We start from the raw sequence: 11,146 nt of genomic DNA, 5'->3' as shown, positions 1-11,146 counted from the left end.
TATTAGGTATTAGTACATTGGTATAGGTATTATATATAGGTATAACTGGGAAGGAAATGATTTTACGTGAGAAAATAAGTTGCAAATATATAATAAACTTTGTTCATACGAAGCTTTGTTTACGAGAAAATCGACTTGAGATATTTGTTTACGTCTGCACTTAATTACGTCTCGATTCGTGTTTGCACTAATAAGCGGTGCCATCATGATCTGTTATCACGAGTACTGATAATAAATTTGTTAAGAATTTCCTTAATTATTCAACCAATTGTTCAAAGAGACATTTCTGCTAACGCATACAAATCCTCGTAGAAAACTGCACTTTGTATAAAATGTTATTTGAATTCCGAATGAAACGAGTACGTATAAACTAATTAATAAGATTCACAAAACCTGTTTCATTGGTACGTAAAATATTATTCGAAATTTTTGTATTACATTAATATCCCTCGGTGTATTCACAAATGTGCTTCGTAATCCTAATCTTACGGAACGTTTAAGCGACACCGTTAACCCGTTTCCCCGGCAATATTTTTTTTCCACAATACCTAACTGATAAATTAAATAGCAGCATTTTCCTAGTTAAAACGAGGACTAATTGAGGCATCGTGGATAATTAGTTTGTGTCGGGTTTCGTATTTAACTTTGCTGATATAGGAAACGTTTGACTCGCCAACCAGGAAATAGTTAGCTCATTACAGAAGAGGGAGGTGCAAGGGACAGAGGACAAGACTGAGAGAAGCACACGGAACTGATGCCGTTTAGTTCGTTATACGCTCCTGCAAAATTGTGCATATTAAAAGAGCGCGTTTAATCTTTCGGTATACGCATTTTACTTGTTATTGCTCGTTAAATACCGTCTGTTAAACGAGTTCACAAGTTCACGTCTACGTTCACACGTAAATTGACATTTTTTATAATACGCTTGTTGCACGAAGGTGATCATAGTTTCTCGAGATTTTGCATAAATTGTTGATGCAATTTTTTAAAAATAATTTTGTAAATGACAGAGATAACGAAATTCGAACAGTGTGCAATTTACAAATTTCTGATTGTTCCTTTTTTTTTTATTTAAAGAATTCGTGAGGTGAACTGAAGTTACTGTAGTATAGCGTATATGAGCTACATATTCTTTGTTTTAATTGCATTATCTCATTTTATGGTATTTCCAAGTATTCATATAAAAATAAAATCGGCACCATTTTTAAATAGTATTCTCTAATTACTTCATCTAATTTCCCAAACAAATCAAACGGAATCTTACCAAACGGAAATATCACAGCAACTATTTTTTTTTTTTACAAATTGCATGATTTATTATGTAGTTATTGTGAAATTTTTATATGTACGATCGAAGTATCGTGTTTTTATTAACTTGTCGTCTTATTATGTTTTCATGTTTAATTGACTCCTTCACATCGCTAAATTTCTAATACTGTTACTAGCAAGGGAGTATCTCGAAGTGATAAACACCGATATTGATGAAACTTTCATATATGTCAGTACTCGAACAAATATTTGTGTAACACGTATTTATTTTTTATCGGCAACTATCCACTTTGAAAGGTTGCAAACCGCCCTCAAAGTTGAAAGCAATAAACATACACTCTCAAAATAATTTATTTTCTATTTTTCAAACTTGTTGAAAAATATAAAATTCGTCGAATAAAATCTGTAATAACATTCGAGCTACTAGACTAAATACACTTACTACCTCCAACTTCAAGGACAATTTTCACCTTTTCACCGTGGACGATAGACCGCACAAAAAAATACGTGTCAAATATATCTTCAACAACCACCATACACCAAAGTTTCATCAAAATCGATGATTATCACTTCGGTACATTCCCTGGCAAGAATAATATCAATGGTAGATTATTTTTTTCCCTAACATCGATCAAACCTCTGCCGGTAGCAGATCCGTTTATCGAAAGAGAACTTAATGGAAAAATTGATTTCACGCCACCGTGGATTTATCTGATTTTTCTGACGCAAGTATAGAATTCGCATTTACCCAACGCGGAGCGTACTGCAGCTTGTTACCTAGTCCTTTCTCAACTTAAATTGGTATTTACCCATCGCACCTACAGGGATTTATGTAACTCGATTTACAAAGGTATTGCCGTGTGTTTGCAACAACTAAATCCTACCGGGGCGGCCGCGGCGATATTAGAACGAACGAAAGGAGCAATTGCGACGGGGGACGGCCTGGAAATGCAGATAAGTTCAGAAACTGGATTCTGTTTTTCATCGATGAAGTCAATATTACGAAATAGTAGCGGGCGCCTGGGTAAACCGGAATCGAACGCGGGAACGAAGAGGGGTAGGGATAACGAACTTCTGCAAGATGTTACTGAATTTGCCAGTTCCGTAGCCTGGGGTGAGCCGAGAGCCGCTATACGGTGATTAAATTTCCTAGTTGCACTGCTGCGCGAAGGGTTATTCCATAGGAAATTTAAACAAGGGCTTAAGGAACGGGGTTTCTCGTTCGGTCTCTCCATCACTCTCTCCTTCCTCCGGATCGCTGCTTTCTACGCCGGCTGCTTTTCCGGCCCCTCCTAAATATCGTTTTTCCCTGTTGCGTTACCGCGTTCCAGGAAATTCAGCCGTGGGCTACGAGACCGGGAAACGCTCGCCGCGAATTATTCATGTAGTAACATTTACGTTGCTTCAAAGTCTCGTGATTTTATAGCCTTGCCTCGGCTCTCGGCCTGCCTCTGTTCCCTCCTCCTCGCGCACGCTCCAACACTTTCATCCCTCTCCTTTCCATCCCTTCGTTCCCTTCAGGTGTAGCAGAGAGGGAGAGGGTGTCCGAGGCATGTTTTCTGTTTATCGTTTTTGTAAATGAAGCCACGAACAACCCGATTAACATTCGTTGCAGAAACGAACTTCTGACGCGCGCCAGGATGAAATTACTAAGATTAAGACAGGGGAAAATTAATCTTTTCCACCGCGCTTTTCTCCTCTCCCTCCTTCGCCATTCCCCGCTCTCTCCCGCTGTAATTTCTCGCAAATCGAAATTTATAGAGCCGAAGTTCGCAAAGGAATGCCAGCGAGGTGAATTGAAAACGTCCAAGCATTCTTCCGTGTAACTTTCCTGTCGCTTTTCTTTCCAGGAAGAGTCAAGCAAACGACACGATCACACATACAGACACACCCCTATTGACCGTGTTTTTTTCCTTGTATAATTTCTTTACTTCGTTGGAAATTCGGATTAACCCCTCTGCGGCCCTACAGGAAATTTTTCCTTCAGATATCACGATAAGAAATCATTTTTCATGCATTAAAATTGTAGGAACCGACGGAAAAATTTCGATGGACCCAACGGGAATCGAACCCGGGACTTTCCGCTTAGCAGCCGAGGCTTTGCCCACTACCCCAATTACTCCCTCTTTATTCTCCCTTGTTGGTTTCCTATTTGGGTATGGAGGCCCCGATACTTCAATATTATACTGAAATTTACTGTTTTACAGCTAATATCACGCTGAAATACTCGACATAGGAAATTTTGCCTTCAGTGAACAATGATAAATGATAAATTACAAATAACAAGAAATCATTTTTTATGCATCAATATTATACTGGAATTTAATATTTTATAGCGAACATTACGCTGAAATACTGAAATAAAGGCGAACTATACGATAATTCTCGACAGTGGCAAAATGAGTGCGGAGTAACTGGACTATTCGAATTGCAAAGTGTTAAACGGTGTTTCGATTATATACGGCGATTTTCATAGTTTTCTCGAGGGTGTTGGCTTTAGGTGTTGTTCAAGTTAACGAATCTGTAACATCAGGTGGGAAGGGAAGGAACTCACGAGAGGTCAATAATTGAATAAGTGAAAATGGCTTTAATGTAAATTGCTTTAAGGTGGAAATAAAATTCGTAAATGAAATTTCGCGTCGCGATAACGTCGAAACGGTTTTAAGTAATTATATGATAATGCAATTTGCAAAATGAATTTCTGCAGCGAACGCAGTTATACCGGAGTGTAGAGATTTTTGTTGCAAAGGATTTAACCGTAGTCACGGAGAATAATAAAGAATCTTATGTGGATAGTAGATTTTTAATGAAACTCTTTTTAATAAAAATATTGAAAAATACAGAAATTGTTTCTTTCACAACGCTACCATTTTTATCGTATATTAGACGCTAATGAACATTTAGCAATGCATTTTGTTACGAGTATTTGTATATTAAACCTTAAATTACACGTTACAGCAGTGTATATTGTTTTTCTGTATATCTGACAATGAGCAAGAAATTTATGGTTACGAATCGATGTGAACATTTGGATTTCGTAAATAATTCTTGCAGGATAAATCTTTCGAAATTTTCAGAAATGAAATATAAATTTCCATAATTTCATTATTCCGCACAAATCAATTATTTCCTATGACTCTTCGGTACAGTGCTTTCGTTTCCATTTTCTTTATTACACCTCACCGTGTATTTCTTACAATTACATCGAAGCGTTCGCACGAAAGCGTGTTCTTTCGATTCGACTCACCCCCAAAACCTTGAATTTACATTGTTAAACGTTAACATCGTGCTCGACGTGGTGTTGGAAAAATATAAAGAAAAAAAAGAAGAAGAAGCTAAGAAATTTCGACAATTTGCGAGCAATGGTACAGATAATGCTCGTGTGAAAATAAAGCATCAGCATTTTATTTTAAATCCACGAATCCTCACGGTTTCCATCAGAGCACTTTCAGGGAAAATAAGACAGCGGCGAAACGCGCGGCGCAACGGCAGATGCAGGAAATCTGTTTGCTCGATAAATGACTGAAAGCGTGAAATCCTTGTATCTCGAATCGAACCGGATACCGCCTTATCTGGAAAAGCTCAGGTTTTCCCGACAGCTGTCGGTCTTTTTTTCCGACAGACCCTCACACTACCCTCCTCCTCTTCCTTCTTCGTCGTCTTATTCCGCGCTTACCGGCGAAAAATAACCGATGCTGCCGGAAAAAAGAAGAACTATTTACCAGAAAGATATGAAATTTTCGCCGCATTTTGTTGTGTCGCAATTATCAGGATTAGACCAAGCTGCGCGGGGCTATTAACGCAGCAGTGGGATTTCATAGTTTTCGTGTAGCGATGGAATTCATTTCCGTGGAGAAATGATAAATTGCGCGTTTCACAGGCTCATTTTTAACGGTACAGCTAATTATGCTGTTTCCTGGGGTAAATTAATTGCACTTTTCTACCGGCACCGCTTTGCTCTGCTACCGACATATTTGAACTATTAGTTTACCGTCGCTGCACATCTATTTATAATGGAAAATCGTGTTTGCGAATTAACGGTGTTTGTTGTCAGATAGTGTCCTTTGAATAATATACAGGTAAACGGAATTACGATTATCGCAGGGGAAAATGACAACGATGTTTTACTGTTTTACGTCAAAAAAGATGGTATATGCTGTTTTGTGAATATAATCGTGCAGTTTATGTTTCTACACAGCGAGATCTGCTCGGACCGTGTTTCGATAATAATATATTGGCACGTTAAAATGGATTAACAAAATTCACTAGCTGTGGATGCAGTTCACTTTCACAGTTGTACATAAAGCACGAGATATTGATCGATATACGCGTAGAAACGAAATGAAAATTTGTCATGTTGTCAGGCATCGTTAAAAAATTTCTGACATCAAGATGTACGAAATCAATGAAAATAAATCTGAAAATTTTCCCCCGTGGAAATAAATCGTACGCTCGGCAAAAAAGTTGAATTAAAACGTATAGGTATAGATTAACTTACCTGCGTTTCATGTATTGTTCCTCGAGAGAATTATCTTTCTTAAAAGAGGCGCTAATTATCTATTTCCGTCGAGTCTAGAATAACAAGCCTAAGACACGTTTAAACTAACAAGTCCTTCTAATTACGAAGCAAACGTAACTCAGATAGCGTCTCGTCGATAAAGACAGTTGAAACCGAACGTTTGGACAGTCAGGTAGACGAAAAAGGCGATCAAAAGAATCAGGTAAATTGCATCTTTGTACATCGGTTTATTATCATAGCGGTACTTTGACACTGGTTATTTTAAGAAAGATAATGTTTAGCTTCTTCGTTTGTTTCTTATCCTCTCTCTCTCTTCCATTCTTATCCTTTTTTTTTCTGTTTGTTAAGGAGTCTTGGCAACTGGCCAAGCCTCCAGAATTAAGTTCGGAAGCTACGTTTCTGTACACTCGGTGTTGCCGCCGTTGAGAGCGGTTTCCACCTCGCGATCATTTCTCTCGCACACACACACATTCTCTCCTTACTCTCTCTCTCTCTCACATGCATGCAGACACACACGCTCTCTCTCTCTCTCTCATTCTTGCTCTTTGCTCGTTCCTCGCATACTTCCTCACACCCTCACCTTCACTTACTTCTTCGTACCACTCGCGCTTTCTTCTCTCACTCGATCTCACAGCGTTCGATAAAAGTTCTTCCGGCCAGCAATCGCTCTCGCTTCCCGTCTCGCACTGTCATTCAAACGTACAATTCGCCACCACGAATTTCACGCCAACATGTTCCCTGCGTCCCACCAATTTCTCTCCGCCGTCTTCCTCCCTTCTTGAGCCTTCTTCTCTCATCTCTCGCCTTTTCTCACCGCGTTTTTCCCTCGTACTTTTAGCCGCACTTCTACCCAATCACGGAAGCGTCCTAAACGTACGGTGAAAAGTCCAATCCAGAAACGTGGCACGTTACGATTATTATTGTCACTGTGTGCTATTTAACGTCCCGATCCGCCTGAGATCGATGCAGTGCGAGAGACTGCCTCTCTTCTTCTTCTTTTTTTTTCGTTTTTTCTTTTTCTCTTTAAATTATTGCCACCTACCACTCGTCTTTTGTTTCTGCCTGTGTTCTGTATAGGTGTGTGTGTGTGCTTGTTTATTTGTTCGTTCCGAGTTGGAGAACGAGATTACGAAGAACATACCCGAGGATTAAGTTCGATCAGTTATTTGCTCGCGAATTGTAGTTCATTTCGATACTTTTAGACAAACAATCTTTGTTCAGTTAGTTTATCGATGATGCACGTTCATTTTTCTTAATGTAACCGAGCTCCACCTCTGGCTCCGAGTTTATCGTTCGGTCGAGATTCGTATTGAGAGATGTTTCACAGACTCCGTGGGATTTCGCCCAACAGTTTGCTTCACTGAACTTTCTTGTGTGTCCGGTATTTCCCGACGGACAAAGCCGAGTCTGATGGTTATGCGGGAACTACTTCAGCTATCTCGTGGAAAAGTAAGGTGATCTGTTCGAGCTTTGTACATCTTAGTCGCAACTTCTCGGTGTCTGTTCGTTTCACGAATTTTTTCTTCTACAGCGTTATCGCCGAACGACCCATCCGCCAGAAAAGTCTCGGCTGAGTTCTACAGTAGTTGTTTCGTTTCGAACGAATGTTGAATTTCTCTAATTATCCAGGTGTTCCTGTCTTACACTTGTCGCGCGGGAACAGCAATTAAAACTTCAAACGTGAAAGATCGATCCTGTAGACGCACGGCTGGTTCGAAAGGAAAAAAATATCGGGTTACTTGGACGTGTCGTTGAAGTAAAGGTCCGTCAGTCGCGTACTGAGAAATCCTTGCGACAATATTGACAAAATTTCGACACGTTTCTCATAATCCTCGGCGTACAGTCGCTTATCTCTGTCGAATAATCGCGCGTACTCAGACTCTGGTCACCAAAGTTCGGTGGTCGGAGTGAGCGTGTGCACTTCGATATTCTCGTGACGATGATACCTGTCCCTCCGGCGCACTGTGGCTCGTCGTGACAAGACTACAGTGAGCGCAGCTGCGGCACCAAGAGCAGCACCAGCCAGCACCAACATTCCAGGATGAGCACCAGCGGATAAAGCCTCGGAGACTCTCGCGTCGGAATCAGTCGCTCGACTATTCAATTCCTCTGCTATCGTATTTGAAGCAGGAGTATTCCCTAGTACTAAGTTCTCTTTTGTCAGATTGTTCAGTCTCTTCGAGTACTTTTCGGCCGTCTTCTTTTCACCCGCCTCCTCCTCCTCCTCCTTCACCGTGGCAAGTTTCGATATCTTCGAGGAGGTGATCTTGTTCGATGATACGGTAAGTTTGCTCGGTCTTCTGCTCTTCTGCCTCTTACCGTCTATACGATTATCAAAAGTTCCCGAATCATCCTCCCTCCTAATAATTGACGGTTTGCCCTCGTTCGTTCTCCGATACGACAGCCTGGCGACGTCTATAATTGAATTTTTAATCTCCTCGGAGGTCTGATCGACTTTGATAACTTTCTCGCTGAAATTCCGTCCCTTCTGTTCCTCCGTCGTCGTCGACGTCGTGACATTTCTGAAGAAAGTCGGCGCTTCGTAGGAACGGCTCTTGTTACCCAGCAACGTCGTCGTCGTCCCGACATTTTTCGTTTTACTTTTCGTCGAATTGTTGTTAGTGGCGTTATAGAAATTATCGATCTCGCGGCTCGAGTTCGTCGATTGGTTTGTTGTATCGTTGATAGAATTCACGGTTCCTTTGATATCGACGATGTTGGAAGACACGTTTAATTTATGAAGATGAGATGTACGCTCGATTCCAGATAGAATCGATAATGTCGATGCGGTGGGTGTTGTGGTTGGCACTGTTGTAGGAAGAGGACTCGGCGGTGATGGTAATTCGGACAGGAGAGACCCTGACAATTCTTGCGGAGTCGCGCATTGACCTGGTTGAACGCCTTTATTTAGTTGTTCGTGCTGCCGTAGCCATTCACCCAGCCAATATAGGTCTTCTGTGCAATCCCAATCGTTTCCATCTAGATCAAGAGTGCGCAATTGTGGAAGCATATACGGCAGATCGAATCTGAGACCGGTGACGTTGGTTTCGGATAAATTCAGTTCGATCAAGCTTTTGCAAGCCGACAACGCGGCATCATCTGCTAAAAGCTGCCTAGCAAGAACAGGACTCCTCGATACGTCGAGAAATACGAGTCTTTCGGGAGTTGGTACTGGAAATGCCATGTCACTGTGTTCCTCTTGCTTCCGTTCAAGCGAAGTTAATCCCGACATACGAAGCTTGGCGATGTTGCTTGGACCACTTAGGGTATTAGCCGGTAACGTTTTAATGGGATTATCCGATAGATCCAGCTCTTCCAGTATCGGTAATTGACCGAGTGCTCCTACCTCAATCACGGTGATATCGTTGCCGTTCAACGTTAAACATTTTAAATTATACAATCCTTGGAGGTCGTCTATTTTCAAAACTGTTATCGCGTTCCGTTGGAGTTTCAAATGTGTCAAGCTGGTCGGCAGACTTCCTGGAATCTTGACGAGAACGTTCCCGGAAATATCCAAGTCTTCGAGAACTTCTAAACGGCCGAGTGCATCGTCCTCGATGTCAACCAGTCGATTCTCCGAAATATCCAATATACGTAAAAGGGGATAACTGTCCAAGTCACCGCCGCGAATTGTGGTTAACTTATTACCGGCGAGTCTGAGCGCTCTCACGGATCTCGTTAGAGCAGCTGGAACCCTTACTAAACCTGTACGAGATGCGTCCACAGTTTCTAAACGCCAGCCTGTACCTAACAGCAGGGAGACATCTCTTTCTTTGAGAGGATTCTCCGAGAGTTTTAGTACCGATAATCCCGGAAGCGGTTGCAAAGTTCCCGAAGCTGCCCGTGCTAAACCGTTCCTCGAAACGTCGAGTTCCCTCAATCTGTCGAGACTCTGAAACCACCTGGCACCTAAAACTTGCAGCTGATTTCCACTGAGATCCAACTTTTGCAACGAATAGAGCGGTGTTAACGCACTGTCTGGCAAATCTGCCAGCCTGTTATCAGACAAATCGAGAAATTCCAACCGGTCCAATCCCTGAAACGCGTCCTCGTGCACCGTGGTTATCGCGTTTCTACACAAACTTAACCTCACCAATCCCGCAAGCGTCCTAAAAGCCCCGGCACTCACGTCTGTCAGCGAGTTGTCAGACAAGTCGAAACGCGTCAGCTCGCTCATATTCGTCATACCGCCTACCAGCACGTCGTTCAACCGCGCCAGATTGTTGCATGACAGGTTCAATGCTCTCACACGCTTAAAACCATGCCACGACACGTTCAAGAACACCAACGAACAGTTCGTCACCGATAATTCGTCGAGGTAAGGAAGTATCGTCGTATTGTCCTCTCTCCAGTCGAACGTATCGTTCGCGTCGAACTCGTTCAACGTACCGATCACCTCGAAATCGTTCACCGAATCGCTCACTTCCAGTTCGTCGAAGAAACCGATCACTTCGTACTCGTCGGCTCCGTCCACCTCAAGACCTCTAGTCTTTACTGGTAATTCCGATAATCCTGGCGCACGACCACGACACTTCACATAGAGAAGAGCCGGCAAGTCACCTTCGACGGCACTCTGATGACACTCGCATAAATCTGGACACGCGGAACCGCTCGCCATCAAGGCGAGCAGTAACAACGGAAGCCACATCGCTTCCAATACGGCGTCTTCACATCTCGATCGACCGATTAAATCCTCGAATCACCCGTCGAGACGTCACCAGAACGAAACGATCGTGTCGCGAGCTGGCATAAAGCACGACCGGCAGCTCATCGACGGCGGAGATTTGACGCGCGACACGTCCTGGATCGGAGATGATAGATGCCGCCAAAACTTACGCGTATACACGAATGCCAGAGCGCGGGTAGACTATCAGCCGCGTCAGACGTGATGTCCATACGAAGGACAGACAAACACTGCGGCTCCCGACTCCTAACTGCACCCGCCTCCCTCCTCCTCTGTCCTCCACCACCCCTATCCGCTTCTCTTTCTGTCTATAGATGTGTACCGCCTACCACCACCGGTACACCCGTTGCTTTTGCTCTCGAACTCGATAAGGGGCGCGAGCGCGCTTGCGTCCTCTGACAGCGTACTGATGCGTAGTGCCGGTATCCTGCGATTTCACGAACTACCGCCGTTGACGACTGGCTGACTGGTTGCTCGGCTCACTGACTGACTGACTTTTCTCCACTTTCTTTTAAATTTCATTCGCGTGCTGGGGATTTCCAAGGCGCTAGGCTCAGACCGTTCACTGACCTCGCGGTATTCATAGTAAGCAAACGAAACCATTCTTCTTCTTCTTCTTCTTCTTACTCCTCACTGCCCGTATATTCGTTGTAACGACGTGCTCCCTTTGCGAG

The 11,146-nt window shown here is 42.8% G+C and overlaps 1 protein-coding gene across 1 annotated transcript; it reads right to left on the bottom strand.

Annotated features, from left to right (window-relative positions):
- Window positions 1-7,673: 7,673 nt before the first annotated feature.
- On the bottom strand, window positions 7,674-10,436 carry LOC108575502 (slit homolog 2 protein-like). Its single transcript, XM_017938319.1, has one exon. It carries the CDS (start codon window positions 10,434-10,436, stop codon window positions 7,674-7,676), a length of 2,763 nt encoding a protein of 920 aa, XP_017793808.1.
- Between the last annotated feature and the right edge of the window lie 710 nt (window positions 10,437-11,146).

This window comes from Habropoda laboriosa, unplaced genomic scaffold (genome assembly GCF_001263275.1).
Source record: "Habropoda laboriosa isolate 0110345459 unplaced genomic scaffold, ASM126327v1 scaffold269, whole genome shotgun sequence".
Lineage (NCBI taxonomy): Eukaryota > Metazoa > Arthropoda > Insecta > Hymenoptera > Apidae > Habropoda > Habropoda laboriosa.
Note: the sequence above shows the minus strand (reverse complement) of the source record. Positions and strands in the feature narration are given on the sequence as shown.

Coding starts and splice junctions, on each gene's coding strand:
- LOC108575502 (XM_017938319.1), bottom strand. CDS start 10,436: ATGTGGCTTCCGTTGTTACTGCTCGCCTTGATGGCGAGCGGTTCCGCG.